This window comes from Dichotomopilus funicola (assembly GCF_033296635.1).
Source record: "Dichotomopilus funicola strain CBS 141.50 unplaced genomic scaffold C8A04scaffold_24, whole genome shotgun sequence".
NCBI lineage: Eukaryota > Fungi > Ascomycota > Sordariomycetes > Sordariales > Chaetomiaceae > Dichotomopilus > Dichotomopilus funicola.
In genome coordinates this window covers 72,222-92,175 of record NW_026944045.1, presented here as the reverse complement: position 1 = coordinate 92,175, position 19,954 = coordinate 72,222, and the positions used below count along the sequence as shown (strand labels likewise).

The 19,954-nt window shown below is 54.2% G+C and overlaps 6 protein-coding genes across 6 annotated transcripts; 3 read left to right on the top strand and 3 right to left on the bottom strand.

Annotated features, from left to right (window-relative positions):
* Window positions 1-777: 777 nt before the first annotated feature.
* C8A04DRAFT_36625 (FRG1-like family-domain-containing protein) lies at window positions 778-1,738 on the bottom strand (the record flags this gene model as incomplete). Its single annotated transcript, XM_062783586.1, has 2 exons — window positions 778-1,216; window positions 1,329-1,738. The coding sequence occupies 2 exons, from the start codon at window positions 1,736-1,738 to the stop codon at window positions 778-780; spliced, it is 849 nt and encodes a 282-aa protein (XP_062637746.1).
* A 328-nt stretch (window positions 1,739-2,066) lies between these two features.
* C8A04DRAFT_11537 (uncharacterized protein) lies at window positions 2,067-3,454 on the top strand (the record flags this gene model as incomplete). The annotated part of the gene is made up of 3 exons (XM_062777009.1): window positions 2,067-2,118; window positions 2,244-2,396; window positions 2,487-3,454. 3 exons carry the CDS (start codon window positions 2,067-2,069, stop codon window positions 3,452-3,454), a joined length of 1,173 nt encoding a protein of 390 aa, XP_062637745.1.
* A 631-nt stretch (window positions 3,455-4,085) lies between these two features.
* On the top strand, window positions 4,086-5,301 carry C8A04DRAFT_11496 (uncharacterized protein; the record flags this gene model as incomplete). The annotated part of the gene is made up of 3 exons (XM_062776995.1): window positions 4,086-4,250; window positions 4,395-4,476; window positions 4,571-5,301. The coding sequence occupies 3 exons, from the start codon at window positions 4,086-4,088 to the stop codon at window positions 5,299-5,301; spliced, it is 978 nt and encodes a 325-aa protein (XP_062637744.1).
* A 388-nt stretch (window positions 5,302-5,689) lies between these two features.
* C8A04DRAFT_36622 (glycoside hydrolase) lies at window positions 5,690-9,631 on the bottom strand (the record flags this gene model as incomplete). Its single annotated transcript, XM_062783585.1, has 8 exons — window positions 5,690-5,935; window positions 6,032-7,261; window positions 7,318-7,347; window positions 7,410-7,501; window positions 7,556-7,819; window positions 7,884-8,330; window positions 8,387-8,999; window positions 9,584-9,631. The coding sequence occupies 8 exons, from the start codon at window positions 9,629-9,631 to the stop codon at window positions 5,690-5,692; spliced, it is 2,970 nt and encodes a 989-aa protein (XP_062637743.1).
* A 1,046-nt stretch (window positions 9,632-10,677) lies between these two features.
* On the top strand, window positions 10,678-12,408 carry C8A04DRAFT_27825 (uncharacterized protein; the record flags this gene model as incomplete). The annotated part of the gene is made up of 1 exon (XM_062780426.1): window positions 10,678-12,408. One exon carries the CDS (start codon window positions 10,678-10,680, stop codon window positions 12,406-12,408), a length of 1,731 nt encoding a protein of 576 aa, XP_062637742.1.
* A 770-nt stretch (window positions 12,409-13,178) lies between these two features.
* Window positions 13,179-15,067, bottom strand: C8A04DRAFT_36621 (general substrate transporter; the record flags this gene model as incomplete). Its single annotated transcript, XM_062783584.1, has 3 exons — window positions 13,179-14,487; window positions 14,567-14,839; window positions 14,949-15,067. 3 exons carry the CDS (start codon window positions 15,065-15,067, stop codon window positions 13,179-13,181), a joined length of 1,701 nt encoding a protein of 566 aa, XP_062637741.1.
* Between the last annotated feature and the right edge of the window lie 4,887 nt (window positions 15,068-19,954).

Sequence of the window (19,954 nt, the reverse complement as noted above, 5' to 3'; positions counted from 1 at the left end):
TTTTTTGACTGGACCGGCTCTCTTTTTTCTTTCTCACTTCTGTCTTTTTCTGCGATTTTCGGTGGGTGTCTGTTCTTCTTATTTGTTACTTTTCGTTTTCTTTTTCTTGTTCATTCGAGGGACTGTTGCATACCCCCCTTCTCATTTTTTCACGTACGCAAATTTCCTGATGTTATATGGGAGAATGATGAACCCTATGTGTGTGTGGCTATTGTCGACAGCGAAAGGCAAGCGGGTTTACAGATAAAATTGCAAAATGCAAATAAATACGCAACAATACTGATCGCACACCTATGAAATGCTCCCAGTTGTGTCGATGATTGTCTGTGATGCGACTCGGGAATCGAGATCACTTTTAGCATTGGATGTTGCCCTGCCTCTCTGTGCCGGTTGGCTACCTACATATGGCCCCCATAGGGCTGAAAGACCAGTGCAATCAATGATACGGGATGGAGGGACGGCCCGCGGCGCTTGCCGCTTGTTGTTTGTCGTTGCTGTTGCTGTTGCTGCTGGCCTGCGGCTCGGCGGCCAAGCCGGGGTGGGATTGTTAGGGTTTGGTAAACTCGTGGTATTAGTTGCAAAGGACCAACAAGGTTGCGGGAGTGAATTTGGTAGTTGGTTGGCGGGAGAGCAAACACATTTAGGGAAACGCGTGCGTGGGTGCCGGTGTGAATATCTCTTGTGTTTGCGAAGTAGGCTGCACCAAAAAGGGTATCATATGATAATTCTTCCTAACTTCAACCTCCAACCTAACTACACCCACATTCACCATCATCATCACCCAAACTTATCATGCTTACCCTTCACCTGAATATCCAACAACGCCTCATGATAATTCCCCTCCCTCCTCGCCTTCTTCAACAACTTCACCTCATCCTCCTCCAGCCTCCTCCCCGCAGCCTCCTCCAACTCCCGTCGACTAATCTTCTCCCTCGCCTTCTCCTCCTTGGACGCCTTCAGCCGCGGCTTGAAGCGGGCCTGCATGCGGATGCGCAGGGTCGTGTTGAAGGTGATGTCGGCTTCGTCGCCGCGGACTTCGGGCGGCGCGTTGGGTTTGGCGGTGCGCGGGGCGCGGATGGTCAGGAAGGTGTCGCGGAGGGTTTGGATCTGGAAGGTGCCCGGTGTGTCGGCTGTGGGGAGGAGGGAGAAGGTTTCGAGGGGGGTGATGGCGTCGGAGGTGGCGGTGAGGAGGCCGGTTTTGTCGCAGGCGAGGTACCTAGGTTGGGGGAAGAAGAATGTGAGGTTAGCGTACGTGGGTGGTTGTGGTGTTGTGTGTTCATGGGAAACTGGAGGGGAAAAGGCGAGCCAGAGGGTACGAAGCTACTCACTTCCCATAACGGCCCCTGAACCGGTAATGCTCGGTCCCAACAATCCGGTTGGCCACCCACACCTGTCGTACATCGTGGGGCTCGGCGCTCGCGGGGTTGGCGTCGAGGATGTTCTCGATCAGTATTGCAAAGACCTTGCCGGCGGCGTCGCAGGCCAGTGCGGTCGGCGGCTCGCTGGGCAGGACAAACATAATGGGCCCGGAGACATCGCTCACGGTATCTGCTGAAACCCAGCTGTCGTCCTCACCATCCCCGGCGTCAGCGCCTATGTTGGCATCGTTGTCGGCTCGTGGTGCTTTGATTTGGCGTTCTGAGTTCTCCCCTTGCTCTAGGCTGGCACCCCCGCTGGAGTCGGTGTGTTTCCTCTTTTTGGTTTTTTTGTCGCCTTTAAAAGAGAGTGGCTTGACCATGATGGGCGGTCTGTGGTGTTGTCGAGGTCCTGGGGTTCCTCAAGATGCAAGAAGACCACCGGTGTATTGAGGTACGTACATACCGAAGTATCATGCTTGCGGGGGACACCTTATCGATAAAGACCAGCTCGAGGTAACTTCGTGGTCCACCGTCGTCATCCACCTGCCGAGTTCAGCAAGTGAGAGGTCAACCGTTGCTTGGCGTTGCCCCACCATCTTGAGGGGCCGGAGCTTGATCACAAGAGCAAGAAACTCTTTCACCAAAGCTTCTTTTTACATCTTTTTGAGTTGCTGGAATTCCAATACCTTGGAACTGATCTAATACAATATGGCTCCCATCGCGCAAGCTGTAACGGTCTCATTGCAAGACCTACAGAATGGTATGCAAGCTCTAACCGGACTACTCCGGCCCCATGCATTAAATGAATTACATAAACGGCGTCCTTACCCCCTCGCTTGTGAATGGTGTAAGTGGCGTCACTAACATTGCTTCACCCTCAACCAGGCACTGTAGCCTCGGAGACGCTTTATGAAGCCTTTGGGCCCGACTCGCTAGGCATTCTTGTCGTCAAGGATGTTCCGCCTCAGTTTGCCGGGCTTAGGAACCATGTGCTCTCCTACTCGTCGTACCTAGGGAACCTACCCGTCTCAGAGCTCAGTGAGTACTTACATGCAAAAGCCAAGCTAGGCTGCTTAACTTGTGATTTACCTGTACTAATCGACCATATCTTTTCTCGCCCGAACTTAGACAAGCTCGAGAATGAGAAGGCCAAGTACTTGACCGGCTGGTCACGCGGGAAGGAGACGCTCAAGAACGGTCAAGTCGACACGCTCAAGGGGTCCTTCTACGCCAACTGTGCCTTCTACGTCGACCCTGCACTCTCGTGCGCGGCGCCAACCGAGCAATTCAACACGGACAACTTCCCCGAGTACCTGTCGCCCAACATTTGGCCGGACGAGGTGACGCTGCCCGGGTTCAAGGAGTCGTTCGAGGACCTCTGCCGGCTGATCATCGACACGGCCGTGCTGGTGGCGCGGGCGTGCGACCGCTTTGCCGAAACCGAGATCGCAGGCTACCCGGGCGGCTACCTAGAGCGTGTCGTGAAGACATCGACGACCACCAAGGCCCGGCTGCTGCACTACTTCCCCGAGGACCCAACCAACCAGCCGGCCCCCGTAGCCATGTCCGACGCCGCCGCCAACACCAACGACCCGGATGAAGACGACTGGTGCGCTACCCACCTCGACCACGGCTGTCTGACGGGGCTGACCTCGGCCATGTTTGTCGATGAGTCCCGCGCCGGGTCCAACCCGCTGGTGGCATCACCGGAAATCGAACCCAAGGACCAGCCGTCGTCATCCGCCAAGGGCTCCAACTCGCATCTCATCCCACTAGACGAGCTTGATGCGTCGCCGGACCCGGCCGCGGGCCTGTACATCAAATCACGCACGGGGCAAACGGTGCATGTGCGCATTCCGCGCGACTGCATCGCGTTCCAGACCGGCGAGGCCCTGGAGCGCATCACCGGCGGCAAGTTCAAGGCGGTGCCGCACTTTGTGCGCGGGGCCCGCGCTGCGTTGAGTGAGGGCCGGATCGCCCGCAACACGCTGGCTGTCTTTACTCAGCCGAACTTGGGTGAGGAGGTTGATATGGAGCAGCATATCACTTTTGGCGAGTTTGCGAGGGGTATCGTGGCGAAGAATACCGTGTCGTGAAAATCTAAGGGGGGATCTGTAGTTGTAGTTTAGTACTCATTGTAGTTTTTTTTTGAAGTTGTGATGTTTTTGCGGGTGGTTGTAGGTTGTAAGTGAGTGTGTTGATATTCCAGAATAATTATCAAGAAAGAAGAGATCCTCGAAAAACCGTCCCGTTTAATGGCCGAATAAAAGTGCAAAACAACAGGATCTGAGCAACGATAGAAACGTTGAAGGTTGAAGAGGCACTTGACCATCTGCGAAATCGCGAAACCCACTGATCAACCCCCTGTCAGCGCATCACACGCCCCCACATCTCGGTGTTTAGCGCGGTCTTTTGCGCGACATCCTGCGGGGGCCCCCCTGTTCGCGACCGAATTAGTGGATAGCTTCCGGCACCCAAAATTGCCGCTTCGACGCAACTTTGACCTCGTCAAGTCCGAGTCCAATCACTCCTTTACACCTTTTTTTCTTTTGCTCTTTTGGCTTATCAAGAGGGCTCGGGTGTTCCATATGCATTGAGGCATTTTTACCGACCCAATTGACCGTCTAATTCAAAGCCGCCGTTTTATCTTCTCCCACAAACCGACCCGAACAAACCTCCATCCAGTAAATATCGTCTCAACACCTATCCCGAGCCATCCGAACCGAGATGCGCACTCCAACACTCGCGATACCAGCCGCCGCATGGCTCCTCCTCTTGGGGACAGCATCAGCAGTGCCCGCTCCACCACTAGAAGAACTCCCAACAACCGCCGACCCAGCCGCGCCCTGGGTCACCGTCGATGAGGCCGGGGCCACCCAGACCGTGACGCCCGTTCCCACTACCATTGACGGAGTCGCGACTATTCTCAACGCTGCACCTGAGGCTACAGACGCTCCTTCTGCGGAGCTGGTACCTGCTGATAACGATGCGGGCGCTGATACCGGTGCGGGTGCTGGTGCTGGGGGGCATCGCGAGTGCCGCAACTCGGACGGCCCGTTCAAGCCCTTTTGTCTGCCCAAACATCACGATGTGTACTTTGCCGGGTCAACACACTATGGTGCGTCTCTCTCTCCCTCTCTCTCTTTCTCTTCATGCGTCCCCAACCCGAGCTATTGACCACACAACTAACCCTTTAACCCTCCCACCATCAGTAACCTGGGACACAACCTTCTTCGCCGACCAAAACACCACCCTCAAAGTCCTCGGCTTCTACACCAACACCTCCGCCCCGACCACCCACCCCCCCACCGACCACGAAGCCCCCGACGCAAGCCAAGAAGAAGAAGAAGCCTTCTCCTCCGACACCACCTCCGCCGCCTGGGGTTTCTACCGCTGGCACCTCGACGGCGGCGCACTCCTCTCCAACCCGGGCTTCGAATCCGCCAACATCACCCTCCGCATCGCGGCCCTCCCCTCCGACGGCCGCGCAGCCTCCTGGTACGACGGTCCGACCATCTCTGTGCAATGGAAGCCGCGGCCGCCGAAGGAGAAGCCGGGGCACGTCCCGACCCGCGCCGATGACCAGGTCTTGTATGTTGCGCTGCCGCTGGTGTTTGGGTTTGCTGCGGTCATGATTGCGGGGACGTTTTGCTGGAACAGGCAGCTGCGGAAGATTGCTATTGCTAGTGCTATGGGCCGGAGTAATACGGCGGGGGGGTCGAGGCGGTTGAATGCTGCGAGTCGGGTGGGTGTGGGCGCGAGTCGGAAGGATCGGGCGAGGAATCGGGACCAGGAGCAAGGGGTGCGGTTGATGGAGCGGGGTGGTGGGGGGAGTAGTGATGATGAGGATGGATGGAGGGGGGGTAATGCGTGGGGGGATGATGCGGCTTCGTCGGGGGCGGCGGGGAGAGTGTTTGATCGAGTGGATCGGAAGAGGATGTAAATGGAAGGACTTGGAAAGGAAGGGAACGTGGGAAGAGAGATTGTGTGTGTTTTATGACTTGGCTGCGGGAATGTAAACATCAACTTTGGGTTGGTTTCTTTTTGGGACATAATTAGACTGGTTGGGCCATGTGTAAGTCGCAGGAGTACAAAAGGGGCGCATACTATGTACAGATGTGCATACGGAGACATCTCACGAGGGAGCGAGTGGCTATCGACCTACGGAAGGCACATAACGTCACGCCGAGTTCAGCCCGGGAATGTGAGGGGGGTTCCAAAGACAAACAAACCCTTACCGCGGCAGTCCACCCAAAGATGCTTTGGGTACTGCAATCAATAATACGCTATTACAAAGTCAAATACATACCAAATATCAAAAGGCCTACCAGCTACTCCCAGTTGATCTCCCAATTCTCTACCCACGCACCCTGGGGAAAGTAGCGATCCAACCCAAACAGTGACAACGCGGCCGCTCCTGCATCATATTTCCAGCTCTTCACACCCAGCACCTGGCTCTTCACCCAGATCCTCACAGGCCCTTTGGCTAATCCCATGACCGTGATATTGCCCAGGGGGTGGTTGTCGACGTAGTCGCCTAGGGGTTCTGCGACGATGGTTGTGTTCGTGGCCGTGAACTATCGTCGTTGGTGTTAGCAATCAAGGGGGATGGCGAATTTGGGAGTTGAACAAGAGGGAAACAAAAAGGGAACCAAGATAAGAAAAAGACTTACATGCACCCACTTAACCGCGGCCGGCTCCAAGCTTTCTCCGTCATCCAGATACAAATCCCCCTCCGCCGTCCCGTCCCGATCCAACGCCACAATCAACCCCCACGGATTTTCCCTGCTCTCCTTCGTCGTCATTCCCGGTTCCTGTACCGGCACCACGTTGCCCCCGCGCAGATACACCGGAATATGCCCTAGCGGCGCACCGATCGTGACGTTCTGCCCTGGCTGCACACCCGCCGTCGCGATCTTGGAGGTGTACCAATCGTACCAGACCACACCGTCCCCCACACCAGGGAACACCCCATCGACAGTATCCGCGCCCTGTTCCAAGCACGGCGTTACAAGAACCGCGCTGCCGAGCAGGAACTGCCGGTCTGCGGCCGCCAGCCACGGCTCGTTGGGGAACTCCCACGCCAGCGCGCGCATGACCGTGCTGCCCGTCAGGCTGGCTCGGGTCATGAGCGTGTACAAGTACGGCAGCAGGGTGTAACGGATGCGTATCGCGGTCTTGGTGGCCGCCGTGACGCTGCTCCAGATGTACGGTTCCTGTGGGATGGCGCCGAGGACGTTGTGGTTGCGGTAGAAGGGGAAGAAGGCGCTGAGCTGCATCCAGCGCGCGCATAGCTCGTAGTCGGTGTTGCCGCCGAACCCGCAGGTGTCGACGCCAAACATGGGGATGCCAAAGACGGAGAAGGAAAGCGCCTGCGGGATGCTGAAGTACATGTGTGCCCAGAGCGCTTCGTTGTCACCGCCCCAGTGGCCGGCCCATCGGCCAGACCCAGCAAAGGTGCTACGCCCGATGATAAAGGGGCGTTTCTCGGGGAAGACTTTGAGCAGAGCTTGGTAGGTGGCGTTTAGGATCTGGTGCCCGAAGAGGTTGTGGAAGTCGTATTGAAGATACCCGCCGTGGTGCGTTGCGTTGGGACTGATCGCATGTACGGCCAAGTCGCCGTGGAAGTTGTTGATCACGTAGGGAGGCCAATTTACGTTCCTCGCTCCAGGAGTCGCGGTGGTGCGGAGGTAGGTTGTCGAACTGGTGGGTGTTGGGACTGCTACCTCCCGCTTGTGGACGGCCGAGGACGCAAAAGCGGCTTCGGACCCATTGGTGCGCTCGAAGCCTTCCGGATAGCGTACAACTGGGTTGTTGGGCTCTCCAGGGAGATCAAACGGAGGATGTGCTGGGTTGAGTGTCAGGTTTCGAGAACCACAGCTACCAACACAGAACGAGGCAACCTACGCAAGTCAGTACGATGCCAGAATAAATTTATAGAATATGAAATGCAAAATACCTCTGACATATCAATCCATATCCCATCAAACTGCCCAGGTTAGCCTCTAGTCGTTGCCTTATTAGACCTAAAGCCAAGTCATTGACACTTACAGACACCTTCTTCGACCACCTCGACAGCTCGTCAATCCACCAGTCAATCGCACCGCTACCGTTGAGCACAGCACCGACCCAGTCGGGGAATACTACACACTTGGTCAGCTCAGAAACCTCGAAAGCCTAGATAAAGGCTGGCTCACCGGTGAAACCAGGCCATACAGCCCCGTAGTAGATGGTACCGTCTGGGTTCAAGACAAACGCATCGGCCTCCAGTCCGCGTTGGAACGGAGCATAGGCGTCGTCCTTTCTGCTCGGGTTCGGGGCGTAAATGGCAGAGTCTACGATGGGGACAAAATGCTGGTGGTTTGCGTGAAGCTTGTCTAGAAATTTGGCGCCTTCATCATAGCTGTATCTCACAGGGTCGTTCTCAAAGTCGCGGTATTGTCTCATGTAGTCGATGTCGGCTGTAAACGAGGTCAACCTAAGCACACAGCTTGCTTCGAGAACATATCGTTCGAATACACTCACTCCAGATAGTCTCCAGTGGTATCTCAAACTTGGCAAAGTTATCCACCACGTCCTGCAGGGCTGCCCAGCTTTCATACCCCCAGCGACACTGATGAAAACCAAAAGTCCAGTACTGCTGCATAGCAGGTAGCCCGGTTGTTGTCTGTTGGTAGGAAGCGATCACGTCGCTCGCTTGGGGGCCGCTGTAAAAGTACAGGTCGATGCTCCCTCCCAGCGATCTCCACGTAATCCCAGACGGCCGGAGGAGGATTTCCTGCGCATGGGCGTTGCGGAGGAACACGCCATGGGTATATGACACATACTTGACCGACTTGTCCGTCGCGTCGGAGGAGTAGGTGAGTGCCCCTGAATCGTCGACGGCGAAGTACCTAGTGTCGAGGTATATTGGATGGCTTCCGTAGAGGTTGGCATCGATCACGTCGCCCACATCGGCAGCAAAGAGTGTCCCTTGTCAACCATTAGTCTCAGCCTTACCCGTACAATACCAATCGGGGCAAACCTACTCGTCAAGTTGTTTCCGAGACGGAATCCATGGATGACCTCTCCAAGGCCGTACAGATTGTAATTCTCGGGAAGCGACGAAGCAAACTCGATGAATTGGTTCTCGTACACAAGGGCTTTGCCCTCTGTGGAAAAGAGGACATCTCCAGTGTCCACACGCGTGATAGAAAACCAAAACGACGGGTCATTCGACCATGATACCGCCAAATTGTACGCCTCCACATGACGCCCGTGCTCAGTCGACGGTTGGGGGACGAGTTCCTCCGGCAGGAGAAACCAAGTCTCGTTATTGGCCCCAATGTAGCGTGGTTGGATCTCGACATGGACGCGGCTGGCCCCCTGAAACTCGATGGAGAGGCTCAGATGTTCAACATCGTTACCGTAGACGTTGCAGGCAGGGCCGGCGAGGTCGAGGTCCGCCCAAAACCCGCTCTCTGTCTCATGGACATTGGATGCCCTGTAGCCGGAACACACTTTCTGGGGGTCGACAGCTTCGGGATCATCGATGTTTGGCAAGACATTCTTGCCAATGTCAGCGGAGGCCGGAAGCGTAAAAACAGGAGACTCGCTGATAGCAGGTGTTGCCGTATCGCCGACCCAACCTTCGACGGGTTGCTGGTGTTGTCCCAGAGTTATCCGCAAGTTGAGCCCAGCCAGAAAAAGGAGCGATATGAGAGTGAACAACGCCATGACGGGAAGGACCAGCTTGAGCTTCTTAGCATGGCCTTTTTGTAGCAGTCTAATTCGACCACGTAGTACATAAAACAGGCCGAGACAGGACAGAAGAAGTAGGAAGAACCCCGGGAGTAAATACTCCAAAGACTCAGCGCGACCCAAGTCGGATAGATCCCTACTCCATCTCGGGGGTGACCGCCTTGTGGAAGACTCAGAGCATGTCCCGGCCTGGTTACGCAGGAAAGATGCCTGTCCATTGCTCGGGTTGTTGCATTCGCCCGTCTGCCCAGCTCGAGCGGTTACGAGTCCGACCGCAGAGAGGTACAAAACGAAACGGACAAGGCCCTGTGCCGGCGGAGTGAAGAGGAGCTACAAAGGCATATTAGCTGGATATCGTAACCAGACGATGGATCCCATATCCGGCTCCGAGGAGGCAGATATCACCAGAGGACAGAGCTTACGTTGCAGGTAAACTCCGTCCTCCTTCCGTCCTTCTTTAGTGCCAGGATGTCCGTCCCACTTACACGGCTGACAGCAGGCATCCTCGAAGCCTGGACCGTGAGGGCGTCCATGATGACTCCTGTTGATGAGTATTCTGGTGCTTGCCTAGTAAAGGAATTTTGTTTCTTTCTTTATTTGATCGTTTGTCAGGCGGTAAAAGTAAAGGTTGGAAATAGAAAGAGAATCGTCGACGACGCCAATCCCCGATGTTTGGTTGGTCGAGCCCAATTGGTTGAACTCGGACCGGTGAAGCCTGGTTGCGATTTACTTGTTCTAAGTATTGTTCTCTCCTAGGAGTTGGGAAGAAAGCGCTGTCATGGATGACCATAAAGGTCGCGCAATTCTTCCGTGGTGTATTGTTTCATCGAGTCCTAGTGTTTGCTCTGAAGTTCTTCCGCTGTTTACGATAATGTGTTGTGTAACCAATGTGTGTAACTATGATGTTGGCGGTCTTGGGAGAACCCACACCTGCAGTTGCAGGTAGGTAGGTGCCCTTGTATATACATACCTTCCAGCCCGGTTGTTATACACACATATTCTGAGCTTTTAATTGAGACTCGGCACATCTGCTGCGAATCACACTCAAAGCTATGTTTTCACTTCTTGTGGATTTTACCTCCTGCTCTGACGGTATAAAAAGGCTCTGGGGTACTTTACACAAGCCAGCCATGGGTATGGCGTTATTGTATAGTTAGCAGTAATCCTACAACGATGGGTCGTGCCATCCTTAATACCAAAGCGTTCGGCGAGAGGAGATAAGATATAAAAGGAGGAGGAGGATGGGAAAGAAAAGCAAGAACGGCAAGAAGAAGGAACAGTGGAACAAAAGAGCGAAGAGGGAAGAGAGGAAAGAAGATAAAACGAGAAAAGGAAAATGAAACCCGGGAAAGAGGGCACCAGAAGTGGGGACGGGTGCAAGAGCAGATGTCTTGCATCGTTCGAACGTCAACATGACGAACCCCCTCCTGCCCTCCCTCTCGCTCGTGCTATTTAAGTCGGCAAGACCCTAAAAACCTCTCGTTTCATATCGTTCACGTCACACGACAAAAAACTGTACGCTCACCAACCAACACTCGTCGAGCCAGAACAGAAACGCAAGCCTGGAGGGGTTTCAGAAATGGACGCGACTGTAGCAATCACGGGTTTACCAGCCCACCAACATCGGCGCGTCGTATCCGCAGATGACCCTCAGCACCCCATCCAGAACGTTCATAAGAGGAACCAAAGCGAACAAGGACCCGGTGTGCCCGACATTGGCGAGCTCGACGATGAGAAAAATTACTACGGCGGCGCGTTCGACGCCCTTGCCCCGGTGGGTATCTCGTTCCGTGGCCCAAACCGCAGCGTACGTACCAGCAATGCGGCGCCAGAACGGTTCGCCAGGGCCAGGGCGTATCTCCACCACAAATTCAATGTTACCTCAGTCCACGTCCATGGACGTTGGCTCGTTTTGGGGTGCGCGCCTGCTGTCCCCAGCAGCAGGATGCCAGGCCTCGCTGGTGGCTTCCTGGCTATCTGGAGGCCGGCCGATAGAATGTACTTTCAGCCATTCATCGGAGAGGAGGGACAAAAATACCTTGAGGGAGAGGAGGAGGATGAATTTAAGATCGACGAGGCCATCTTAGCACGCTTCGAACCCGGCGTCATCCCGAGGACCGACGCGGTCCTTGGCTTGGCCAGCCTGTTCCCGGAGTGCGTTGCACTCACATTTGTTGCCGGGACCATTGTCATCGAGTACCCGACAACCGACGAGCAATCTTTCGAGCAACGGCTCCAAACATTACCCGACTACCTGCCCAAAGCCCCTTTCGCTATTCGCTACCACAATGGGCCCCTTCCCAACACCCCACAGCGACGACGTTTACGCAAGCCAAGGCCCCAGCTTGAAGAGGATTCCCGGGTTGAAGATGAGACCGATTACGTGGCCCGGGATGGCAAATTCTACCCAGGTAGTATGATCTCATCCATTGCCTTAGACGGCACGACATACTGCTCAGTGTCTGCCGGCGTCCTATTGTTCAACCAAGACGACGTAAAGCTCACTTGCCCGTGGCATAACTGGGAGGACCACGCTGCCAAGTACCCCGCACTGCTAGGAGAAAATAACGACGAGGCACGGCGAGTTTTTACAATGGTCCAAGGAGAGCCCGGAACCAAGGTTGGCCACGTGGTGAAGCGCGTTGGCAATACCGACATTGCCTTGGCATCCCTTCTCGATGGGGTCGACTTTGAGAACAGATTCATGGACATTCAGGCCTGTGCGAAGAGGCTCGTCCACAGTAACTCGATTCAAACCGGCGACATTTACGTCATTGATGGGTTTACCACTGGCTCCCAACGGCTTGTGGGACTCGGTGCGCGGTTCGAGTTAGGAATGGGGCCTGCCTACTCAGACGTAGTATCGCCGAGTGGGGGTGAGTCGGTATTGCCGTCCCGAGGGACATATATTGCGGCGAAACAAGGTGTGTCTGGGACGATAGACGATGTACAAGCTAAACCGCCCTATATTCGAGGTAGGGCCTGTGGGGCGGTGTTAGTACGAGTCCGTGATGGCCAGGAGGTGGGCGGTGGCTCTGATCCGAAGGAGACGTTGGCTCGTGGGGAAGTGTGCGGCGTCTTCCACTACGCAGACCTTACATCGAAGTACCGAGAGTCCGCAGCGGATTACCTCGCCTACACCGAGGTGTTCGACCCCCTCATTGAGGAGGGGTGGCGCGTTGTACCAGCCTTCGGTGAGGCAGTGCAGGAAAACGTCGTGGGGCCGCCAGAAGATGTGAGCTCCCTAGAGGCGGCAACGCCTCGGCGTACTGGGTTGAGGAGCCAAGGCCGCATGTCGACGGCTCAGTGATGGCCCCAAGCTGAGCCCCCGAGCCCCCCGGGGCAACCCCATGAGTGGCTTTTGGGCTGGACTGGCACATCAAAAGTCGAGCCGAAAGTGAAATGAGTCAGTTGCAGAATATGGGGGATTTATGCTTGGGGAAGTGGGAAGAAGAGGGGAAAGAAGGAGGAAAATAAGAAGAAGAGGCGAAGAAAGAGGGAAAGGAAGGAGAGAGCAAGGAAGAAAGAGGGAAAGAGCTTCTGAACCGCGAACAAGAACAAGAACAACTACCTCTAGCTTCGCCAAAGCATCAGGTCGCTCGCTGTAAACTACTTTGTTAAAAATCGATGTATTTGATCGCGCGGCCACCCATCCAAAGGAGGTTTAAGGACGGATGAAGGTTTGGGCCACGAACGAATCTTTAGCTACGCTGCCTCGAGCAAACTCTTCAAGGTATAATAGGCCTACACCTTCAACGTCGATGGGCAAAATGTTTAAAAAACGCTCGACACGGTCACGAGCGGCCTTGATTCGAATGTCGGGCGCGCCACGACTTCGTGAGATAGACTAGACCGAGCCCACATTCCAAAATAACACGAAAAACTCCTGCCCCAAATAACCATACCTATAACCGAGTCAAAAAACACCATATAAACCCCAACATTTAATGCCCAAAGAATTTACCCGCCGTTGACGCCTGCCGTTGAACTCCGTCATGATGGAACTCCGTCGCTGGTATCCTTCCCACCGCATCCAAGAAGCCGAAGCAAACAAAACGCGACCGGACAATCCCCAAAACCTTAGTAACTCAAATCGATATGACCCATTTGGGACAGCATTTTCGCGTCCTGTGAATTCGTCGCTGTCGTGTTCGTTGTGGCGCTCCCGCCCGCGTCCGATTGCTGTGTACTAGCATTTGATGGTTGAAGTTCGAGCTGTGGTTCCGTTGGGGGGATCCCGCTGTCCGAAAACCCAAAATCCCGCATTTGCTGGAAACTCCAACTCGGTTCAAAGCTCCTACTGTTCCACGCGTGTTCCACCCGTTCGTACATTTCGTCGATCTGTTCCAAGCTAATTTTGCTGGTTTCGTACACCATCAACCACACGAAGAGGATAGATAGGATACAAAACGCGCCCCACACAAAGAAGACCCGAGAACCTAGGTCGGGGGACCCTGCTGAGTTATCGACCAAGTACGGTGTGCCGTACGCAATGCCGAAGTTGAGGAGCCAGTTCGAGGCTGTGGAGACCGACATGGATTTCGCGCGAACCTTCAAGGGGTAAATTTCGGAGGTAACGACCCATACAACAGGGCCCCAAGATGCGGCAAAGAAGAATATGTATATGGCGACGAAGATGATCAAGATCTGGTTTTGTATCGGCTGGTTGTTGTCGCCGTTGGCGGTAGCGAACGAGGCGATGAGCAGCTGACAGATAGCCATTCCGACTGACCCCACGATGAGGAGCTTCCGTCTGCCCCACGACTCAACAACAAACAGTCCGGGGAATGTCGACACCATGTTAATAACCTGCATGATTAGTGATATGGTAAACGGGTTGTCCACTCCTGCCCCAGTGAAAAAAGTCGTCCCATAATACATGATAAAGTTGACGCCGGTGAGTTGCTGGAGCATCTGCAGGCCGCAGCCGGTCATCGTCCGGCGACCAAGATGAGGCTCGCCGAAGAGGATATCTTTATAGGTGTCCGGGCCGAGTGCCATTTCATACTCGTGGTTGGCCTCGATTTCCGCCAACTCCTCGATGAGGGCGGGGTGCGTGATGTCGAGGCGGCGGAGGCGGCTGAGTGAGAGAGCAGCGGCGTCTTTGAGACCACGTTTTACTAGGTACCGTGGTGTCTCGGGTAGGATTAGCAACCCCAAAGCCAAGACGACGGCCCATGTTAACTGGAGGCCCATGGGGATGCGATATGCCGCGGCTGAGTTTAGTTGATAGGTGAGGATGTTGACGGTAGCCGCAGCGAGTAACCCCACGGTGATGGATAGCTGATATGCGCAGACCAATGTTCCACGAATCCACTTGGGGGCCATTTCCGATTGATACAACGGGACCAGCACCGAGACGATACCCACCCCGATGCCCGCCAACGTTCTATAACCTGAGTTAGCGACATCGGCTATTGTGAAGAAAAGGGACGACACCCATGTGGACGCGAAGGGAACAAACACACCTCCCAACTACAAGCTGCGTTACATCGACGGCGCATACTTGAAAGATACCGCCGACGCAGAAGAGTCCGATGGCGAAGATGAGTGATAACCGACGGCCCCAGCGGTCCCCTATTGGCGCTGAGAACAAAGCTCCGACCGCCGTCCCTGCGCTGAGCATTGCAACAATTAATGAAACTTGGCTCGGATACATTCCCGGCTTGTCGTCTTTGCCGATGAAGCCGGTCGAGAAGTCGTTCTTGAAGGTGTCCATGACGAGAATCCCATTGATCGCTCTGCGAGAGGGTGTCACGGTCAGCGTCTGTCCTCTTCCATCCTGCCGTCTCTTCAACCCATCCTATCTCCCACCCATATCAGGGCGATGCATCCCACAAGACTGCTTACCCAGTGTCGTAACCGAATAGCAACCCGCCCGTGGCAACGAACAACCCGACCATGATCGCGGGCGCTGAGGAGCCGGCGACATTGTCGGGTTTGTGCCAACCCATGGCGATCTTCGCCATGGTGGGAAGAAAAGAAGCGCTCCTCACGCCAGATTTGATGTCGCTGCCGCCGAAACTGTCGTGGGTCGACGATTCGAGGTCGGAATACGTCGTCGAACCATCTGAAAAGTGTGGGTGTTGTTTGTCGTCGTGCACCCCCCAGGAGGTCTTGGTCTGGGGAATGGATAATATGGGGCGGGAGGGAGAAACATGCGGGTGAGAGGCTTCGAGATCAGCAGTTTTCGCCCGCTGCCGGGGATCCGTTCTGTGATTGGCTTCGCTCACCCCGGGCAAGTCCAAGGGAGCCCGTGCATTCGATGAACCGAAGAGACCGGGGCCAACCCACCCTCCCACTTCTGTCCAGAAAGTCACACCTCCGACTTTTTATGCCCCCTGAACACACCATTCCACATCTGTGAAAGCGATGGTCCCAGCCAGCACCAAGATGGCTGCTGGCGCAAAATCATGTCAAGGGCCAGGCTTCCAGGCTGTTGCTCGGAACTGCTCGGGAATTCGCACATTGGTCTCGGAATCCACCCCATCCTATCGCGAGTTCTTTGAAGGTATGTTCCCCCTCTGGGGAGCCAATTACTGCGGTTTCTGAGCATACTATGTATTCAACACACAAAATTCCGCCGGTACTCCGTACACCGCGAACGATTTCGATGAGCCATCCATCAAATCGGTCTGTCAACGATGAAGTTCCACTGTGGGGGATTCAGCCCGTTCCACGCACGTCGCCGTCGAGGGTGCCCCAATATTTTCATCCAATAATATGAAAATGAGGGACCCGCGAAGGACCCGCCGATATGGATTCAGCGAATCAACTCTTCAGTAAGGACTCATGGCAGGCCTGGAGACCGGGGCTTGGGTGGGCCCTGATGCGGAACCCCGCTAGTGTAGCCGAGCTCGCGAGCAGAGACCAATTCCGGGGTTGCTTGCGTGGAAGTATTCTCGCGCCTTTCGCGCAAATCCAGCCCCTTGGGCTTTTGTATCGTAAGACCAGACAGTGATCTGGGATGTCTCGTTCTGTTTCTAGACTCCGAAAACAAAGCGGGCTCCCTGTACGATGAGTTGACTCCGTTCAAGAATGAACTCTCCTCCCTCAAGACCCTGATTTTCACCCCTCTTCTCTCTTCCCATTCCTGCGCAGTGGCTAAAAGCTGAGGTTCCTATTTTCCACCGCCATTGGCCAGCTCTCGAAATATGTGGAGATAAATGCGGGGAGAGAAGATGTTCCACTTGGACATGGAAGGCAGGAAGCAGGAACACGTGCAATTGTCTCAGGCTTGCCGACACATCCTTGTCCGTTTTGGCAGGAAGTCTTGCAAAGTTCTCACAATGCGACAACGTTGGTTCATTTTTAGTGGTCTCGAGTTGGCCTGATGGAAAGGATGGCCCTCTCCCGATTGCTGGTGATGCAAGTAATACAGTGCGTGACTGGATCATGTGCTAGCTGCCCGCACTATGAGTGTCTCCCCCATAAACTACAATACACGGAGTACACAGCACGGGCACTATCTAGTTAACCTCAAGATTTCAACGGTTCTAGGTTATTTTCCATCGAAAGCTTGCTTTTCGAAAAGTCCATGTCCCCTTTCCAAAGCTGACCGCCCTTTTCCCAGCTCGGGACATGTTGGTAGTTGTGATGAACCGAAGTGATTGTCGCTCTTGAGCATCCAGCACTACTTTCGCCCCATCCTCACTGCCTACACTATTCAACCGGTCAACTTCCTCATCAGCGGGTTGAGAGTCTCCAATTCCCTGACAAGTTCCCGAAGGGCTGCCTGCCTCACCATCCAGGTTCCGCTTTTCTCTGAACCTCAGGCCCTTACTCGCCAATTGCTTCCACACACCACATTTTCCAGCCAGCCCCCTCCTCCCCTGTTTCGTTCCCTTGCAGAATCATTTGAACTTACCTCAGATAGGACTCACGATCCGGAATCGGGGGTCAATTCCATAGCATTAGTCATGCTCCGAATCACTGCTCGGGGAAAGACAATGCGCGGATGATTGTTTTCGTGGCTTCATCACCCACCCCGACAACGCCACCCCGACTCCCACAGAAGCATGCTGGCGCCATCCCGAGCCCCCAACCCCAACCGGTGTCAGGGGCAGAGGCCCCAAAATCATCGGACAATTACCGATGTTGTGAGCTGGCATCATCGGGCCATTTTATGCATGGCCGCGTCAAGGGAAATGGGGGACAATCTCGAGGCCGTCACTTTCCTCTAGTGTACATTGTGCACGTACTTCTTAACCCAACGGTGATGTTGGAGTTCGTACTAGTTCTTTGGCAAAGGTCTTTGGCAGGTCGGTAAATGGGCGGATTCGAGGTATTATACTGGATATCGGTCACTGCCAAACAAGATTTATCCACTTCGATCTTCATAGCTGTGACTAGACTGAGCATCCAGACCTCCGATCAAGAGGCCGGAAAGTGTGGGAAATTATCCAGTGGCCAAACCAGTGATGGTTTGAACTTTCAGCTTTCGGAGTCCAACCATAGCCCATCCACAAGAAAATACCTGGAAAAGGCGGCTGCCACTGGTAGGGTCCGGATATGAAAATGCTAAAAGGAAGCTAAACACCTCCAAAGGGATGGTCTTCCCAACTCATGGGCTTAGACCGCTCTTTGAAGTCTCCCGCAACTGCCCTTGGTGCTAGTGACTACAAAACTTTATCTAAGCCATCCGAGACGGCCCTCCGTCGGGTCCGAGGAGCGAAGAGGTGAGGAGGCCATGGCGCTATTGTGGCGTCTGCCCGACTCCCTTTAGAGAAAAGAAAGGGGCAGAGGGGATGGCACCCCTTCCTCCCAGTGGGAGAGAGAGGCTCACATCCGACTCCCAGTATACACTACTCTGGATCTTCTCGCCGACGGCGGAGAAAGCAAGCGCATCACACACAGCACTCGGGATGTGTGCAGGAGAAACAAATCTTATCACCTTCAGCCACCGATCTGAACTGACCGCCAACCAAGCACGATAACTCTAACCTTTAATCGGCAACTAAAGAAGATGCAGGTCAGCCCGCCGCTCAGCCCAATGTTGTGCAACCCACAAGATTACGTTTTGTTCAGTATTTCGGGCAATGAAGGCTTTCACGAATGCAGTCAACTAAGTCAGTCACGAAGCTGCGTAACCTACCTACCTTTAACCCATGAAAACAGTCAGCAGCTGCAAGTTATCCTCTCTCTCATCCCCGAGACCGGGAAGCCGGTGAAAAACATCATCTCACCCAGACATACCTCTCTGTGACACCATCCCCGAGGACGGTCGGCGATTAAGGCACCCAGTGAGGCGTCCATGCAATCCGGGCTCTCAACCAGCCGCGGCGGTGAACCTAAAAAGATAAAGGAGCGAACGAGTAATCAGTTATGGAGTGATTAAGTGCCACAAAACACACAAATCTCCTTCCCGTTACACAGCCAAGCCAGAAGGAATACTTACGCAGCACTGCGTGGCCACATCAAACTCGAGAAAACACGAGCGGAATGGGACTACGAAGACATAATTTGCTTGCCTAGCCGTCCACCCGTACACCTGTCCACCTATCCGCTCATCCACCCATACCCCCCTTTCGGGTTCCCACTTATGAGTTTTATGTCGTCCACTGCGGGTGAGAGACGGCTGTGCTCACAACAGACAGCAGGACGGGTAACGGGTGACGGGTGACGGCAGATGGAGCGGTATATGCCGTACTTGTCCGTGTTTCCCGGCATGATGTTGGTCTATTTTTGTACAAAGTCCACAGGCCAGTCATATCTGCAACATTTTGGAACCTTGCCTTCGCCTGCCAGGGAATCAAAATGTGTCTGAATTAGGTGGGTAGAACCAAAAGGCCAGCCGGCTAGTGGGGGGCTCGGGAACAGAGGAAGGGAAAATTATGTGTGTCTAAAATCGTCGGTTACTTTAACCAGTCTAGATGTCTTGCCGTGTTACGGCATTCGAGACAGACACAGAATTCACCCCGCCCGAGACATGATGTACTGGTCCCGCCAGATCTCAGTAACATCCGGCATCTAGTAATATTTCCGCGGATGATGCCGTCCCACAAAGCAACCTGTATACCACTATGAAGAAAGAAACCGCTGATACCCTCAACAGAAGTCATGTTAGACGACACTAAAAACATGGTAGGTAGAGTATAAGGGCGAGGAGGTATACCGTCCTCCTGTCGCTGGTGGAAGAACGCTCTTTTAAAATAAAGACAGCCATGAACTGGACGAACCAAGGCTCAGGTGTTCTCTCTTGTGCCCTGTTTTCTAGGCTGGCTGTCGGTCCTCTCACTCATCAGGTATGTACACTCGGTTCCGGGGTCAACCACACGAGGGATCATGCAATGCCAGTAGAATTTGAAGATGTACAACGCAAACTACTTGACGAGCTTGATACAAGATGAACGTATAACCAAACTTTGGGATGAAGGAAACGGCCGGGGGCGAGGAGGGAGATGGAATCAGACGGCTAATCGCTGAAAAACGCGGTTGATACATCGAAGGCTCGACGTAACAACTATTTACTCGCCCAAACGGATGTTGCGGAAATAATTGGGGCTGCTCCAACGGGCAGCGGGGCCCAGCACGATACCTAACAGAGGTTACTGATGCACCGTCACTGCCTGTCACAGCATGACGATAATATACCTATCCATGTACCAGGGCGACCACAATGGTTGTTTGTGTTTGCAGCGGGGCGGCACGTTAAGATTGCGAAATCAGCGTTTAGTGAACTTTCTTGAATTACTTCTTATTTCCCCAAAAATGAAAAATGAAAAGACGCTATGGATACAGAGCGGATCATGTCCTATGTCCTGCCAACCCAACGATTTATCCAAACCATCTGGTTGTGGGTGCTCCGAGCTCCTGCATAATGACCCTGAAATGGAATACACGTCAAACTCAAGCCG